Source organism: Balaenoptera acutorostrata, chromosome 9 (assembly GCF_949987535.1).
Source record: "Balaenoptera acutorostrata chromosome 9, mBalAcu1.1, whole genome shotgun sequence".
Classification (NCBI taxonomy): Eukaryota; Metazoa; Chordata; class Mammalia; order Artiodactyla; family Balaenopteridae; genus Balaenoptera; species Balaenoptera acutorostrata.
In genome coordinates, this window is record NC_080072.1 from 45,959,431 (window position 1) to 45,978,083 (window position 18,653).

General features: G+C 43.4%; 1 protein-coding gene across 4 annotated transcripts in view; it reads left to right on the forward strand.

Annotated features, from left to right (window-relative positions):
• The window catches only part of GALNT18 (polypeptide N-acetylgalactosaminyltransferase 18), a 346,389-nt gene that overhangs the window by 239,407 nt on the left and 88,329 nt on the right, over nucleotides 1–18,653 (forward strand). For all 4 annotated transcript variants that reach the window (XM_007174925.3, XM_057552862.1, XM_057552863.1 and 1 more), the window contains 3 exons: nucleotides 2,723–2,906; nucleotides 4,534–4,731; nucleotides 9,082–9,196. In XM_007174925.3, the coding sequence (XP_007174987.2) occupies nucleotides 2,723–2,906; nucleotides 4,534–4,731; nucleotides 9,082–9,196 (497 nt within the window). The remainder of the gene's footprint in view (nucleotides 1–2,722; nucleotides 2,907–4,533; nucleotides 4,732–9,081; nucleotides 9,197–18,653) is intronic.

Consider the following 18,653-nt stretch of genomic DNA (forward strand, 5'->3'; position numbering starts at 1 on the left):
GTCAGAAAAGATGCTTGATATGATTTCAATTTTCTTAAATTTACTGAGGCTTGATTTGTGTCCCAAGATGTGCTCTATCCTGGAGAATGTTCTGTGCGCACTTGAGAAGAAAGTGTAATCTGATGTTTTTGGATGGAATGTCCTATAAATATCAATTTAAAATATCTGGTCTGTTGTGTCATTTAAAGCTTCTGTTTCCTTATTTATTTTCATTTTGGATGATCTGTCCATTGGTGTAAGTGAGGAGTTAAAGTCCCCCACTATTATTGTGTTACTGTCGATTTCCTCTTTTATAGCTGTTAGCAGTTGCCTTATGTATTGAGGTGCTCCTATGTTGGGTGCATATATATTTATAATTGTTCTATCTTCTTCTTGGATTGATCCCTTGATCATCATGTAGTGTCCTTCCCTGTCTCTTGTAACATTCTTTATTTTAAAGTCTATTTTATCTGATATGAGTATTGCTACTCCAGCTTTCTTTTGATTTCCATTTGCATGGAATATCTTTTTCCATCCCCTCACTTTCAGTCTGCATGTGTCCCTAGGTCTGAAGTGGGTCTCTTGTAGACAGCATATAGATGGGTCTTGTTTTTGTATCCATTCAACAAGCCTGTGTCTTTTGGTTTGAGCATTTAATCCATTCACGTTTAAGGTAATTATTGCTATGTATGTTCCTATGACCATTTTCTTAATTGTTTTGGGTTTGTTTTTGTAGGTCCTTTTCTTCTCTTGTGTTTCCCACTTAGAGAAATTCCTTTAGCATTTGTTGTAGAGCTGGTTTGGTGGTGCTGAATTCTCTTAGCTTTTGCTTGTCTGTAAAGCTTTTGATTACTCCATCGAATCTGAATGAGATCCTTGCCGGGTAGAGTAATCTTGGCTGTAGTTTCTTCCTTTTCATCACTTTAAGTATATCATGCCACTCCCTTCTGGCTTGTAGAGTTTCTGCTGAGAAATCAGCTGTTAACCTTATGGGAGTTCCCTTGTATGTTATTTGTTGTCTTTCCCTTGCTGCTTTCAATAATTTTTCTTTGTCTTTAATTTTTGCCACTTTGATTACTGTGTGTCTAGGCATGTTTCTCCTTGGGTTTATCCTGTATGGGACTCACTGCGCTTCCTGGACTTGGGTGGCTATTTCCTTTCCCATGTTAGGGAAGTTTTCGACTATAATCTCTTCAAATATTTTCTCGGGTGCTTTCTCTCTCTCTTCTCCTTCTGGGACCCATATAATGCGAATGTTGTTGTGTTTAATGTTGTCCCAGAGGTCTCTTAGGCTGTCTTCATTTCTTTTCATTCTTTTCTCTTTATTCTGTTCTGCAGCAGTGAATTCCAGCATTCTGTCTTCCAGGTCACTTATCCATTCTTCTGCCTCAGTTTTTCTGCTATTGATTCCTTCTAGTGTAGTTTTCATTTCAGTTATTGTATTGTTCATCTCTGTTTGTTTGTTCTTTAATTCTTCTAGGTCTTTGTTAAACATTTCTTGCATCTTCTCGATCTTTGCCTCCATTCTTTTTCCGAGGTCCTGGATCATCTTCACTATCATTATTCTGAATTCTTTTTCTGGAAGGTTGCCTATCTCCACTTCCTTTAGTTGTTTTTCTGGGGTTTTATCTTGTTCCTTCATCTGGTACATAGCCCTCTGCCTTTTCATATCATCTGTCTTCCTGTGAATGTGGTTTTTGTTCCACAGGCAGCAGGATTGTAGTTCTTCTTGCTTCTGCTGTCTGCCCTCTGGTGGATGAGGCTATCTAAGAGGCTTGTACAAGTTTCCTGATGGGAGGAACTGGTGGTGGGTAGAGCTGGCTGTTGCTCTGGTGGGCAGAGCTCAGTAAAACTTTAATCCGCTTGACTGCTGATGGGTGGGGCTGGGTTCCCTCCCTTCTGGTTGTTTGGCCTGAGGCAACCCAACACTGGAGCCTACCTGGGCTCTTTGGTGGGGCTCATGGCCGACTCTGGGAGAGCTCACGCCAAGGAGTACTTCCCAGAACTTCTTCTGCCAGTGTCCTTGTCCCCACGGTGAGCCACAGCCACCCCCTGCCTCTGCAGGAGGCCCTCTAACACTAGCAGGTAGGTCTGGTTCAGTCTCCCCTGGGGTCACTGCTCCTTCCCCTGGGTCCCGATGGGCACACTACTTTGTGTGTGCCCTCCAAGAGTGGAGTCTGTGTTTCTCCCAGTCCTGTCGAAGTCCTGCAATCAAATCCCACTAGCCTTCAGGGTCTGATTCTCTAGGAATTCCTCCTCCCGTTGCCGGACCCCCAGGTTGGGAAGCCTGACATGGGGCTCAGAACCTTCACTCCAGTGGGTGGACTTCTGTGGTATTAGTGTTCTCCAGTCTGTGAGTCACCCACCTAGCCATTATGGGATTTGATTTTACTGTGATTGCACCCCTCCTACCATCTCATTGTGGCTTCTCCTTTGTCTTTGGATGTGGGGTATCTTTTTTGGTGAGTTCCAGTGTCTTCCTGTCGATGATTGTCCAGCAGCTAGTTGTGATTCTGGTGTTCTCACAAGAGGGAGTGAGAGCACGTCCTTCTACTCCATCATCTTGGTTCAGGGCCTTTGCCTCTATTTTTCCCTTCAAAGCTGAGCTGGGAAATGCCAAGGAAGACCTGGGGAGGGGCCTGGCTCCTCTTGCCTCTCCTTGGGGGTCAGCTCACCCTGAAAGCGTGAATGTGTTGATTGCCCCTGCCCTCAGTGTGCTAACGGTGCATTTTCTCCCTCACAGAGGAGCTGAAGGAGAAGCTGTCAGAGTACGTGGACAAGGTGAACGGCCAGAAGCCAGGCTTCATCAAGGTTGTGCGGCACAGCAAGCAGGAAGGCCTTATCCGCTCCAGGGTCAGTGGTTGGAGGGCCGCCACTGCCCCCGTAGTGGCACTCTTTGATGCCCACGTGGAGTTCAACGTGGGCTGGTAAGTGCCCATCGGGAGCTGAGGAGGATGAGTCCCAATGTGTTCCCGGGACTTTGGCTCAAATGGGTGCAAAGCCTGCTGAGATCTCAGTCATGATGGAGGAAAGGAGAGATCTGGGCGTATGGGTGACCAGGCCACAGGGCTGGCCCTTCAAGGTAGGGGAGGGTCAGGGATCAACAGGTCAACACACAGTGTCTCAAGTGTTGGTGGCATCAGGTGTGACTCAAGCTGGTGTGGTCCTCTAGGAGACGTGATGGGAGAGAGGGGTAAATGCTAAGGGCAAAGCGAGAGTTCCAGCCCAGCTAAGGACCAGGCTGCGACCCCCGGGAAATGGAGAGCTGGACCAGACACAAGGCAGAAGCCCAACCCCAAAGACAGGAAGAGGACCGAGGGGGCAAAGGGAGCCAAGGTGACTTGACGTTGTCACAGGTGCCCTGGGCTCCCCCAGATGCCAGGCCAGAGGTAGAACAGAACCTCAGATTCTTTCTACTGGTAAAACTAGGTTTAGAAAATCTTTCTTTCTCTGTCCAGGGCTGCTCAGGTGCTGGGTGGGGCATGGCCTCAGTGGCTTCAGCCAAGCAGGGACAGGGCACCTGACGCCAGCATCCCTGCAGGCTGGAGGACGTTCTATGGACCACTGTGTGTGGCTTTGCAGAGAGCCTGGGCCTAGGGGGCCCAGGTGCTGGGGATGGCTGAGTGTACCACCCTGACCACTATGCATGATGGCACTGGGGTCTGCTGTCCCCCCTAGACTCCAGGTGCCACCCTCTGCCTCCCTGGAGTGGGGTGAGGTGGGTCCTTTAGCAGGAAGGGGCAGCAGGCACGCACACAAGCAGGACCGGGTGGAGGCATACTTTTACACAGCAGGCCCGAATTAAGGCTGTAATGCAGCCATTTTTTATAGGTGAAGTCACTGCTTGCCATTTGTGACTATTTAAAAAGCATTTTCACTGGATTTATGGCCAGAAGAGGAGAGGGACACTTGCTATTTCAAGCTGATTTGAATAAACAATTGTGCAACAAATGCATTTTTAATGAGAAGCTTATCATTCCCATCTGCAAACATTTTACTCGCCTGGTGCCCACAGGGGTTCCAGGCTCCGTGGAAGCCAGACCCCCCCCCCCACCTCTCCTTGGGCAGTGGGGACACGTGGGGTGCGGATGTCTTGTCTGGAAGGACCGAAGCAGCATCACACGATGGGTGGAAGTAGGTTTGTTCTCACCTCTGTGTCTCTGCCATCCTCATCTGCCTTTTCCTCCTGGTTGATGCACTGCATTTTAGCAAAATCAAAGCCCAAGTTGAAAGCTTCCCATGGAACCTCAGATCTGTTCCTTTCTTCTTTCTTAAGTCTTGATTTCTTTTTTTTCTAATGGAAAAAAGGAAATCAAGCAGACACCAGGATCTGAGGCATTAAGAATCTGTCAGCTCAGCCTGGGACATGCTGAAGGAGGGGTCAGGCTTCTTGCTAGCCCGGAAGTATGGGGGTGGGAGACCAAACAGGAACTCTTTCCCAGGAGGCAGAGCAGCTCTCCCCTGGAGGAGACGGCCAGGAGTTCCTTCCTCCTTCTGTGGGGGAAGGAGCTTTAGAAGGTGCCCGTCTCCCCTCTCTCCCTCCCCCCTGCCCAGGGCTGAACCCGTGCTCACCCGCATTAAGGAGAACCGGAAACGGATCATCTCGCCATCCTTTGACAACATCAAATACGACAACTTTGAGATAGAAGAGTACCCGCTGGCCGCTCAGGGCTTTGACTGGGAGCTGTGGTGCCGCTACCTAAACCCCCCTAAGGCCTGGTGGAAACTGGAGAACTCCACGGCCCCAATCAGGTAAAGCATTCTTACCTGGGGTCTCTCTGTCTTGTCTTCCAGGCAAGGGCTCCACTCCCAGCCTGACCCTTGTTTCCCAAACTCCAGCCGCATCGACAAGTGACCTTCAGTCACAGCTTACAGCCTTTGACGATCCCTTTGAAAAGAGCTGTGGCACCCAGAATCCATTCAGAGCCTCAGGGTTACTCATTTCAGCACATCGCTCTGGGACACTTGCTGGGCGCCAACTGCTGTGCTGGGGATACAGAGTCATCAAGACTCGATTCCTGCCCCCAAAAGCCTGGAGTCTAGTGAAAGCAGAGAAAATAATTGGAATAAAATAAGTGGAATAACAAATTATCCCCCATGCTGGTGGAAAGTGCATGGAAATTGGGGAGAACTCTTTTCGGAGCGTGTAGCATTCGCACTTGTTTTTTTTTAAGGGCAAGTAGGAGATTGCGAGGTTGGGGCAGGGACACTCATATTCAAAGGAGAAGAGTGAGTTCATGGACACAGAGGAAGTTCAAAGGGACCGGAAGGAAGGAGGGCAGTGAGGGGGGAGCCCCAGGCAATGAGGCCCGAGGGTCAGAGAGGCAAGACCAGACGCCCCGGCACCGTGCACGCCTCTGGCTGATGTTTGAGCTTATCCTGTAGGACTCAGACAAAAGTGGCTTCAAACTGCCATTCAAAGATCCCACACTCTTTCTGCCTTCGCTGCTGCCTTCAGAGACACCCAAGTGACTCCTCTGTGTGGCCTATATTTTATGGGTCAGGACTCCTGAAACAACCATCCCTGCCAGCCCTTATTTCTATCTGGTTAATCACAGATCAGGTGCCTTTATGCACCCTGCAAAGTCCTGACCGTTAAACACACAGATGGCATCAGAAAGTGGCCTAGGGGACAGTTCCTGGAATGAAAGAGGAGATTAGAAACTGTTGTTGCTTTGTATTACGTGAGGGAGAAAGATTATGAAAAAATTTAATTGAAAGTGAGAGATTACTATCTAAGATGGCATTTTTCCTTGCCAGAAGAAAAAAACTGTATTCATGTTTACAACAGGATGGAAGAGAACCCCGCCTAGCTTTCCTGCGGTTGTCTCTGTCACCTGTCTGTTAGGCCTCTGCCACACTTATGTTGTTAAATATTTGCTGGGAGGTCGCTGTGTACAAGGGCCTTTTACACACATGATCTCATCTGCTCTTCCTCATAACCCGATGACAGCTCACTGTGTCATTCCCGTTTTACAAGATGAGGAAAGCAAGACTGACAAAGGGGAATGACCCTGCCAAAGATTCCAGCCAGGGCAGCCAGCATCCAAACCCAGATCAGCTAGATTCCGTACCTAGGGTCATCCTCCTAGGCGCCCACTGTTGAGCTCGGAACTGGTGTGGCTGAATTCTACCCCCAGGTCTGTTGACTGCTATTGGAGGGAAATATGCCATAACACAATGAGCGGTCTTGCAGAAGACTGCACTGGTATTAGCTGCTTCTGTTCTGGGCATCGCTAAACGTATCAGCCTGGACTTAATCAGTAAACCCACATTCTAGGTCCTTGACGGAGAATATCATCTCAGCCTCAAATATTCCATCACCTAATTTTTATCAAAATCCTAACCGAGAGAAATTATATTAATGGAAGATTTTGAAAGAACGTTCTTGGTTTATACCTAGATGAAGACAGCCCCACAGAAAGCTTGGGTTATACAAGTGTATCTTGCCCACCTTGGAGCTGTGCTTTAGTGCTTTACCCCCACATGATGTAAGCTATAAAAAGAGCCCAGAGATATCTTCTGTTGCGTTCTAAAGGGGTGGCTTTAAGATTGTTGTCCACTACATCCCAAAGTGACCCCTTTAAGAAGACTGACATGAGACATTTCTTTCAAACTGAAAGGCTTGCTATTCCTGAAGAATTAGTATGACATTTCTACATGGGAACTTTAAATCTTACTTCTAAGACCATGTGTGTTCATTTTCACCTTGGCCACCAGGAAGCTCAGGATCAACTTTGTGGGTCTACTTTAAGAATCATGAAAGAAGACACATGCATTCTAACCAGCCTCTAATTTTTGGTGGAATTTTAGTCTTTTCAGACATTTATCTATTTTTTTCAATGTATTTTACATTCTCTTGTAAGCTATTTCTAACGCTTTTGGGAATGAGGCAAGATATAAATCAGAAATACTTTCAGGCTGAGTAGGTCCACTTAATACCCTAACCAGTTAATAAGTATGAAGACTGAAGGGGCCTGTGCTCTTCTCGGGTACTGTTTTAGATTCTGTTCTTTCCCTGACTGGGTCTGGCCGTTTAGGGAAGGCCCCCTACTCTGTATCCCGGAATGCCCTGCCCTGCTCAACATTTGAGATATGGGGATATATGTATATGTATAACTGATTCACTTTGTTATAAAGCAGAAACTAACACACCATGGTAAAGCAATTGTACTCCAATAAAGATGTTAAACAGAACAAAACAAAACAAAAAACACACATTTCAGTAACATCGAGGAAAAGGCTGAGAGTCCACTCTGCAAGGCTGATGTTTTAAAACCACCATGCATTTAGAGGGGGGATTCTCTGGGCTTCTTCAGTGTGCAAGTGCATCTTTTAAAATGACCTTCTGAGTACCAATTATGTCCCAGAGGTTTTCAAGTACTTTACATTATTTAATTTAACCCTTGTGAGGTTATAGTTGATTCTATTTCATAGATCTGGAATCAGAGGCTCAGAGAGTCTAGGGAACTTCTTTCAGAGATGTACAGGCAGAATGGGGAACCTTTCCCCTAGCACTCACCTCTAAAGCCAGGTCACACGTACCCCCACCAGAGTAGGAACTCAGCCTAAAAGAGCGGTGGCTTGAGGTGGATTGACTGTCCTGGATGCCTGCGGTCTGTGGAAGCTGAGGCCATTCAGAATAAAAGGCTGTAATTTGAAAGCAGGAGGGGCAGGGACCCCAAGGCACCAGTCTCTGCCCAAGCAGCCTCCTGCATCAGCATTCTCCAAAGAAATGGCCTGCAAAATAGCTGTTTCTCCACCTTGATGAGATTCCAGTTTCGAAGATGGGTCCATTTGCATTTGAGTGACAGTTTTCTCAACACTAAGGATTCTTCATTTCTCCCTTTCTTTCTCTTCCCCTCCAATTCCTCAGCCACCAGCTGATAAAATGCTACGCAAGGGCTAGAAGCGATAGCAGCGTGCAGTGGAACAATTCAAAGTAATTTGTGTAAGATGATGCTCTCAGCAGAGAAGCAGCCCACATGCGCTCGTGCTGATTCACCTAACGTGAATCTCTCCTTGTGGCGTTCTGCATCGGGTGTCTGTACACAGCCATGAATCCCGCGCTCACACTCGCTAAGGAAAGGCCTTCCACTTCTGGACCCACAAGCTGTTGACGTGTTGCTCCAGCCTAAGACCCCTATTGAATTCCAACCCAGACCAGCTAGCTAGGCCCTGCCTGTTAGATATCTCCCCCTATTGACCCACAGTCACTTTAAGATCAGTTTTCCCAGCATGGCCTCCCTCTTCCTTCTGAAACCAGCTTCTTCTCTATCCCCCCTATTGATGGGTGGTCCCCACTCCACCATCACCAAAGCAGAACGCCAGCTGGCATCCAGATTCCTCCCCCTCTCTCATCTTCATAGTTCATCTGTTTCAAAGTTCTGCTGCTTTTACCTCAAAATATGTCTTTAAATAATCTCTGTCTCCGGTCCTGGTACTCTGGTCCAGGTCTTCATCATTGCCCATCTGGATATAGCAACAAGCTTCCCAACTGGATTCCTTGATTTCTACCCAATCTCCTCCAATCAATCACCCTACAGCTGCCTGAATATTCTTTTTCCAAACACAGATCTGCTTATACCACTGTCTGCTTAAAATTCTTCTTTGACACTCATTTACCTACAGATAAAATCCAAATGATTTACCATGCTATCCAAAGCCCCAACTCATCTCTCTAAAGGGACCAAGGTGAAGGGTGGGAAAGTTGGTGTGGGTGCCCAGGTAGAAACGAAAACTGGCTATGCAGTTCAGAGTGCAGGGATCAGGGCAGCCCGAGATACAGTCATGCAGTCTAGACTGGTAGGCTGAGCACTACTTCTCTGGGCTAACATACATGCAAGCACCACCAGAAGTGATGGCTGGTCCCAGGACACAAGCTGTCTCCCACTGCCCTGATGAAACAACCTCCCTGGAATAGCTGGTGAGGGTGGACCCAGGAGGGCCACTCGGAGAGCAAGGCCCACACCAGTTCTGGCAGCAAACGAAGGGAGAGGACCAGATCCTCCTGGCAGGAAGGCAGCACTGCTGTTATGGCTCTGGCGGCCCCCATGAGACAGCCCCTCTGCTGACCACTGGCCATCTCCCCATGCCCTGCAGGAGCCCTGCCCTCATTGGCTGCTTCATTGTGGACCGGCAGTACTTCCAGGAGATCGGCTTACTGGATGAAGGCATGGAGGTCTATGGAGGCGAGAACGTCGAGCTGGGGATCAGGGTGAGCAGGGTTCCTCACCCGTGGGGCTTGGCTCAGCTCTCCAGAGGGTGAACGAGTCCAGGAGTGGAGAAATGGGGCTCAGGGTTGAGGGTGGTGGACTGATTCTGGACATCCAGTCCCTAAGCTTGGTCCATGTGTATGTGATCAGGGCTGGTGGGGATGGGATAGAGACACAGGTTGGGACCTATAGAATTTTCAGGAAAAAAAGAACATCAGAAACTACTTTGGCTGGGGTGGGGACATGGGAGAGTTGAGCTCCCAAATCAAGGGTGACATCTTGGCTAAAATCAAACACAGACTTCTCAGGGGTGAGCAAAGGGGTGCTCCAGGAAGGGGCTGCTGAACAGGAGGGACCCTCAGAGTCGCTTCCTTATACTGTCACCTCCCTTTGGAATTTCTCACTCTGTTATTCTCCATCTCCTCCACAGTGGCCAACAGAACCTTCCTAAAGACTTTGTCAAGAGAGGGCAACAGAGAAATAAACTCATGGGGAATAAACAGCAAAACACAGCCAGGCTCACTCCATGTGGGTTTCTGACCCACCACGTGTTGGTCAGACCCTCAGGCCCGTACATGCCTCACACCACTTTCCAGAGATATCCGCCATCCTGCCCCAAGGTGCAGGGCCCTTTGCAGTTATCAACGTGCGGTGTGAATCCACACCAGGTACAATTTAATTTCTCATCCTACAGGAACATTTCCAAGGCTTTGGCCCCTTTCCCTGGGCCCATGAAAAGACAGCTCCCAAATGAGCCCCATCCCCATGACTGAGGGACACATTAGGTCCCTTGGCAGGTGACAGAAATGTGATCATGGATACAAGGAAGGACCTCGTCCACTACAGGGAAGCCCACCCCTTTGTCTAGGCTGTGGTCCTAGCCTCATGGAAAAACCAGCATGCAAGCTGTGCTTGTCCTCACAATGGCCCCCACTGTCCTCTCCACAGGGCTCTCTAAGCAGCCTGGCACACCATGCGCTACAGGCTCGCCAGCCCTTGTACCTGCCGGTGTTCATGGCAATCATCTGAGATGTTCCCCCTCGCTGCCTGCCCTCCATGCAGTCCACCCGGTATCTGCCTGGTTCCCACTAGTGACCCCCATTCTTGCCCCTTTGGCCTTAGTGTCTGTATCTGGCGTCTCTTGTTCCTAATCTTTGGTGTCTTCTCAAGGACTCCAGCTTGAATACACCCTCCTTACCTCCTATCTCCAACCCACTGGGCAGTCAGCTGGCCCTGGACAGTCCTCGCCCTGCCCTGAGGGGAGACTGGGCACCTCCCATGAGCATCTCACAATACCTCCAGTAGCCTGGCAGGCAGTGTGGGCCTGACTCGTCACCCAGACTTAATACTAGGGCTTTGAGGTCTGGCGGCAGGAGCAGCTTGCCTGAAGCCGAGCTTAGGAAACACTTCCAGACACCTGTATTCACTGAAACCCAGAGAAATCTCTTTGGAGACAGTCAGGATGCATGGGCTTATTGGGGAGCTAATATATTCATAGAGGACAGAGCCTGCATAATCACCCTCACTTCTCCGCTCTCCCTACACTGGTCATTTATTCACCATTTGCGTCCTCACCATCTCATTTCCGCACATTCCTGGATAAATGCTTGCCCCCAGATATAATATTTTTTACTAGGAGCTGCTGCTGGGAATTGGCTGAGCGGGCAGGACCGCCTCTAGTCACTTATGTTCTCTGGGTAAAAATGTCCAGGAATGGAGAAAGGAATTAGATTTGTGAACTGTGCTTCCAGCACGTATGTGAGTCAATCACGGAGTGGTGGGAGACTACTGGCTTTTCCTTGTCTAGATTATAAAGCTGCTCTGGAGTGTGGGCCTGGGTGAGGCTTTCAAATACTTGTTTAAAATTTGGGGGTTTGATGCTTGGGGTGTAAAATACAGTATAAAATGTTGCCTGGCTTTTTTTTCTCTGTCTCTCCCCTCCCATTTGACAGAGGTGAAGTATCATGGAGTTGAAGGAAAGGTGGCTTTTAAAGCAGGGACCCAACAACTTGTTGGCTGGCAGAGCTGAGGACAGAAGGAGGGGCTAGTTAATCTGAATTTCAATTCCAGGTCCCCGCTAAAGGGATACAGAACCTCCAGCCATCTTCAAAATAGATGTTCACATTTTGTGTGGTTATTAGTGTTTTTCTTTCACGTTTATGAGTTTAACATCTCAGTGCCTTACTTTCCCCATTTAGGATCTCCCTTCAATTACTCCCCAGGATTATATGTAAAAATGAGAGACATTGCTTTCCTCCCCTCATTTACTCAGAGGCAACTTATTCAAAGTCCTTACCCGTTTGGAACACAGAAATAGAGCTGTTTGCACAATTATTCATTACCTGCTCTGGCACTTTACTTACATAATCCATCTACAAAACACCCTAAAAAGTAGCTGTTATCATAATACTCCTTTTTTCAGATGAGAAAATTGTGAAATGAAGAGCTTACATAATAAGTTCTCAAGGTCATATGACTTAAAAGAGATAGAGAAGGGCTTCCTTGGTGGCGCAGTGGTTGAGAGTCTGCCTGTCAATGCAGGGGACACGAGTTCGAGCCCTGGTCGGGGAGGATCCCACATGCCACGGAGCGACTGGGCCCGTGAGCCACAATTGCTGAGCCTGCGCGTCTGGAGCCTGTGCTCCGCAACAGGAGAGGCCGTGATAGTGAAAGGCCCGCGCACCGCGATGAAGAGTGGCCTCCGCTTGCCACAACTAGAGAGAGCCCTCGCACAGAAACGAAGACCCAACACAGCCATAAATAAATAAGTAAAATTAAAAAAAAAAAAAAAAGAGATAGAGAAAAGATTCAACCCCAGATCTTTATGATTCAAAAGCCTAGCTAGCTAGATATACCACAGTGACCTAGGGATAAAAGTCCTTTGAGCATTCCCAAAAGAGTATTACAATGTCCATGCAGTAATTTTCTTCTACTTTACTCACAGTCGTGTCTACTGAGTCCTCATTTAAAGCCTTATTCTTATTTTGCTCTCAATTCTAATAAGCCTTTTTTCCCCCCAGTTTATAAGTCCACAACTCAGTGGGAAAAAGAAGAACTGCTATGGGCAAGCAGAATGAAAAGCGATAGAAGTAAGAGCTGACATTGAATAGGAGACAGATTATACAGATGATGGCTATAAAATACTAGAATATGTAAGAAAGTATTCAAGAGCTGGCAAGGAATTAAGAAGTTGTTAGAAACTGTTATCTGTTCAATTGAGTCCCCTTTAAAATATGTTGAAATTCTAACCCCCTGTGCCTGTGAATATGATCTTATTTGGAAATAGGATCTTTGCAGATATAATCAGGTTAAGATGAGGTCATACTGCATTAGGGTGGGCCCTAATCCAATATAACTAGTGTCCTTATAAGAGAAGGAAAATCTGGGCACAGACAGACACAGAGGGAAGATAATCATGTGAAGATGGAGACAGAGATTGGAGTTATGATGCCACAAGCCACGGAATGCCTGGGGCTACCAGAAGCTGGAAGAGGCAAGGAAGGATCCTCCCCTAGAGGCTTTGGGGAGAGCATGGCCTATAGATACTTGATTTCAGACTTCTGCCTTTAGAACTGTGAGAGAATACATTTTTTGTAGTTTTAGGTGATCCAGTTTGCTGTGCTTTGTTATAACAACCCAAGGAAATCAATACAGACACCAAAACCTAAGTGAAAGTAGGAATCAGAGAAAGCCTGAGTCCATTATATTTGAAGGACGTGATGATTTGAAGTTTATGATTTCCCAGTTTCATGGAGTATACAGAGGACAGGATACAAAGCCTAAGGCTTGACCAACATTAAGAATCTAGGAAAATATTACCTATCCTTTACCTCCCATAACGCTGGAACTGCAAAGGCCCATTATCTGAGTATAAAGATGGGCTAGAAATACTCCCACCCACATTTTTGTCATTAGAGTGAAAATTGCCTGTCTCAATCTTGTGCTAGGAAGAAAGGAAAAATGCTCTTCTGTGAATCCCTCCCTTGGATCTATCATTCAAAATCAAAATACTTTATGGTTCAGAAAATCTCAAGAAGAGAATTTAACTTAAAGTTGTTAGAAGTCCTTAGGCATCTGCAGAAGTGTACATGAATTCTCTCTGGGAAAGACGCCTTTAACCCAGGCCACAAAACTTCTCACAGCTAGAGTTCCAAGGAATGTGAGTTCAGTTTTTTGTTTTTTTTTTTAAATCATGAAACAGACAAGGGGAAAAGAAAGAACCAAGAGCAAACACCAGCAAAAGCATTAGATAGCCAAATTTGATCTACAAAGTCTTCAAGTTTTGAATCTATCAGAAGTAGGATATCAAATAAGTTGTATACTATATTTAAATAAATAAAAAGAGATTTAAATTATGAGTAAGAAGCAAGGGACTATAAAAAGACCAGTCATATTAGTATAAAAATAGAATTTCAAACATGAGAAATATAAAAATGTGAATTGAAAGCTTAATGGATGGATTAAACAGCTAGATGGATATTGTTAAAGGAAAGAAAATTGAGTAAACTGGAAAATAGAGCTGAAGAAATTATTCAACATTACCCCAGGAAGACAAAGACAAAAATATGAAAGAAAGAGTTTGAGAGACATGTAAAAATGAGAGGGAGTGTCTAATATCTTAGAATTCCAAATGGAGATGATAGAAAGAGGATTAGACAAAAGCAATATTTGAATAGATAATGACTGAAAATGTTCTCATACTGATGAAAGACACCAATACCCAGATTCAGGAAGTCAACCTATCCAAAGCAGGATAAATACAAAAATATTCACATTTAGACATATCATAGTGGAACCACAGAAAGCCAAAGACAAAGGAGATCTTACAGCAGTCAGAGAGAAAAGATAGACAGCCTAAAATTTAATGATAAGTAGAATAACAGTGGATTTTCCAATGGCAATAATGGAATCCAGAAGACCATGAAATAATATCTTCAATATGCTGAGAGAAAATATCAACTTTTATATGTATACTCAATTTAAAAAATCCTTCAAAAATAGGGAAGAAGAAAGCCATTTTCTGACACACAAAAACTGAGTTTGCTACTAACAGATCCTCAGTAAAATAAATTTTAAAAGACATACTTCAGGTATAAGGAAAATGAGCCAAGAAGGAAATCTGAGATAAAAAAAGAATAATTAGCTCATATATGAGTAAATCTAAAGAAATATTCATGGTAAATAATGTATTGCAAGGTTATAAAAACAAATTAAAACTACAGTGTATGATGACAATTGCAAATAAGTTGGGAGAGGTGATTGTAAATAAAGTGCCCTAAAATGCCTATATTATTAATGAAGATGGAAAAGATTCTGGTTGACTTTAAATTCTGATAAATTAACCATATTAAAATTTCTAGGGGGGCCATGAAAATCATATGTATAAAAAGTATAACTTCCAAAGTAGTAGAGGGGAAAAATGAAATCTGAAAATGGTAAGAAAGAAAAATAAAACAGGTGGTACAAGAAAAAAACATATAAAATGGTAGAAATAAATCCAAATATATCAGTAAATATGGTAAATTTACATGGGCCAAATTAAAAGGCTAACATTTTTAGACTAGATTTTAAAAATTATCTGTAGGCTATTTATCAATATAAGCCTGAAATATAATAATACAGAAAAGTTAAGATGTAAATGAATGGAAGAAGTCATAACAGGTAAATACCAATCAAAAGAAAGTTGCTGTAGTTATGTTAATATTAGAAGAAATACCAATACAAAATACTTTAGGATAAATAAGGAAGATTTCTACAAGATGATAATATGTTAAGCCCATCAGGAATATATAACAGTTATAAGTTTTTATGTGCCTAATTGCACAGCTTTAACTTATATGAAGTAAAAGTGGATAGAATTTCAAGGAGACATCAACATCACCACTAATATAGTTGAGGATTTTAATAAATTTTGCAAGTAATTGATAGACCAACATAATTAATAGTTTGAATCGAATGGGCATATGTACAACACTGCATCTAACAACTATGAAATTGAACAATTTCAAGGGAGTAACGTCATAGAAAACATGTTATCCGACCACAATGGAATTAAATTGAAAATCCATAACTAAAAAGTATAGGCAGAAGCCATATTTTTGGAAATTGTGAAACATTTCTGAATAACTCATAGGTCAAAGAAGAAATTATACTAGAAATTTGAAAATATTTTGAACTGAATGATAACAAATATACTACATATTACGTTATGTGAAATGCAACCAAAATAGCACTTAAGAAAAATTGTAAATCAAAACAGTATGGTATTGGCATAAAATCAGACACATAGATCAATGGAACAGAATAGAGATCCCAGAAATAAACCCATGCATAAATGGTCAATTAATTTACAACTAATGAGCCAGGAATATACAACAGAGAAAAGATGATCTCTTCAATAAATAGTATTGGAAAAACTGGACAGCCATATGCAAAATAATGAAACTGGACCATTATCTAACACCATACACAAAAATTAACTCAAAATGGATTAAAGACGTGAGCGTAAGACCTGAAACCATAAAACTCCTAGAAGAAAACATAGGCGGTAAGCTTCTTGACATCTGTATTTTCAAAGCTCTTTCCCTACAGTTATCCTATTTAATGTACACAGCAATCAAGTGCTATAGGCAAGCCAGATATTATTATCCTAATAGTGTTATACGATTTAAAATGTTTATATTGGCCAAAAAAGTTAATTCATTCTATGGTTTATTATCTTATTATTAAAATCATTATTTTAGCAACAAAGTTAACAAGAAACCAATTTAAGTACTTTGTAATCTATAAAGTGCTCTATACTAAACATGATCATATCTATTATTATTATACATGTAGATGTATATGTTGCATAAATATAAAACCATACGTTTCATATAGTGCTTTATTTTTTTAAGCATGCTTTAATTTGTAAGGAGTATTGTAGTCCTACTATAAGCAAGTCCCATTGCTTGGGGCTTGGTGACAGTCACCAAAATTCAAAGTACTGCGTTAGAGCTAATCTAGGCTAAACCTAGATTATAGGCCCATGCTTAGCTGCCAGGGGTCAGGGACCCTTTCAGGTTCCATGGGCCCAAGTATTACACATGATGTGGTCCCTTATATAGGAAGGGAATTTAGAACCTTAGAATTTAGGTACAAATGTCCTCTAAAACATGTAATATAATATCTAGGATATTGTACTCCATATCCCAAATATTTTATCATAAATGGGATTTTTTAAAATAACCTCTTTATTATGAACAACTTCAAACATATCCAAAAATAGAGAGAATAGTATAATAAATCCCCTTGCATCCATCACCCAGTATTAACATTGTCAACTCATGGACAATTTGGTTTTAATCTCTGTCCCTACCCAATCCTCCCCAACTCCAGTTATTCTGAAGCAAATCTCAGACATTATATCATCAAAAAATTTTTCATTATGCATCTAAAATGGAGAAGAACTTTTTAAAAGAAACATGGTCTCAATACTATTTCCATCCAAAAAGTGTTGAAAATAATTCCTTAATACCATCAAATATTCAATCAGTGTTCAAATTTCCCCCAATTCTTTCATAACATTTTTTTACTTTGTTTTACAATTGTTTCTTTTTTTTTTTTTTTTTTTGGGACTTTAAATTTATTTATTTATTTATTTATGGCTGTGTTGGGTCTTCGTTTCTATGCGAGGGCTTTCTCTAGTTGCGGCAAGCAGGGGCCACTCTTCATCGTGGTGCGCGGGCCTCTCACTATCGCGGCCTCTCTTGTTGCGGAACACAGGCTCCAGACGCGCAGGCTCAGTAGTTGTGGCTCACGGGCCTAGTTGCTCCGCGGCATGTGAGATCTTCCCAGACCAGGGCTCGAACCCGTGTCCCCTGCATTGGCAGGCAGATTCTCAACCACTGCGCCACCAGGGAAGCCCCTACAATTGTTTCTTGAATCAAGATCCAATTGATTAATATATCTTGCAAGGCTCTATTAATCTACTGAATTTCTTTCTCCATCTCTTTTTTCTCCTTGTAATTTATTTATTTATTTATTTATTTATTTATTTATTTATTTATTTATTTATTTAATTTATTTATTTATTTTTGACTGTGTTGGGTCTTCGGTTCGTGCGAGGGCTTTCTCCAGTTGCGGCAAGCGGGGGCCACTCTTCATCGCGGTGCGGGGACCGCTCTTCATCGCGGTGCGCGGGCCTTTCTCTATCGCGGCCCCTCCCGTCGCGGGGCACAGGCTCCAGACGCGCAGGCTCAGCAATTGTGGCTCACGGGCCCAGCTGCTCCGTGGCATGTGGGATCTTCCCAGACCAGGGCTCGAACCCGTGTCCCCTGCATTAGCACGCAGATTCTCAACCACTGCGCCACCAGGGAAGCCCGTAATTTATTTTTAAAGAGATCAGGTTATTTGTCCTGTGGAGACTCCCACAGTCTAGATTTTCCTGATTGCATTCCCCTGATGTCATCTAACATGTCCTTCTGTTCCGTATATTTCTTCTAAATTGCTAGTTAGACCTAGAGATGTAGGTTCGATTTTGTAGCAAGAATATTTCATAGGCAGTATGCACGTACTTTTATCACAAGGTACTTAATGTCTTGCTGTCTCTTTATCCTGTTTCATTGCTACCTCTAACATAAACATTTTGCTTTACTTTACACTTTAAAAAAATAAAAGGGAATATGTATATATTCACATCTCCTCTTTCTTAGATAAATGGTAGTATGCTATGCACACTTTTCACTATTTTGTTTTTTTATTATATAAATTTTTTTCTGAAGACTACTTTATAATAGTATATAGGGGTGTTCCTCATTGTTTTTTCATAGCTGCATGGTATTCCAATACATGCACATTCCATGGTTTATTCTACCAGTTTCTTGTTGAGGGCATAGTGCTACAATGAATTGTCTTGTGCATACAGTTTTTCATATTTTTCTGGATTATTGTTTGAATAGGTTCCTAAAAGTGAAATTGTGAGGTCAAAGGGCAAATGCATGTGTAATTTTGCTAGACATCATCAAATATCCTTCCAGAGGGGTAGTATTTTTCCCACCAGGAATGATGAAGGTGCCTGTTTCCTCACAGTCAACCAACAAAGTATGTTGTGGAATATTTGGGGTGTTGCCAATCTGACAGATGAGAAGTGACTTTTAGAGTAGTTTTAATTTGCGTTTCTCTTATTAAGACCTAGGTTGAACAGCTTTTCACGTGATTAAGGCCATTTGCATTTCTTTTTTCCATGAGCTTTTCATATCTTTGGCTCATTTTCCTGCAGGATCGTTAATCTTTATTTTTAGAGTCTCTTTACACATTAGGGATGGTAATACTTTACCTATCATATACATTGCAAATATTTTCTCTCAGTGTGTTACTTGCTTTTTGTTACTTGTATTTTGATATTTCTTCTGGTGTTTTTTTGCCATGCAAGTTTTTTTTTTTTTTTTAATGTAAGCAAAAGTCTTTTTCCTTCTTGCT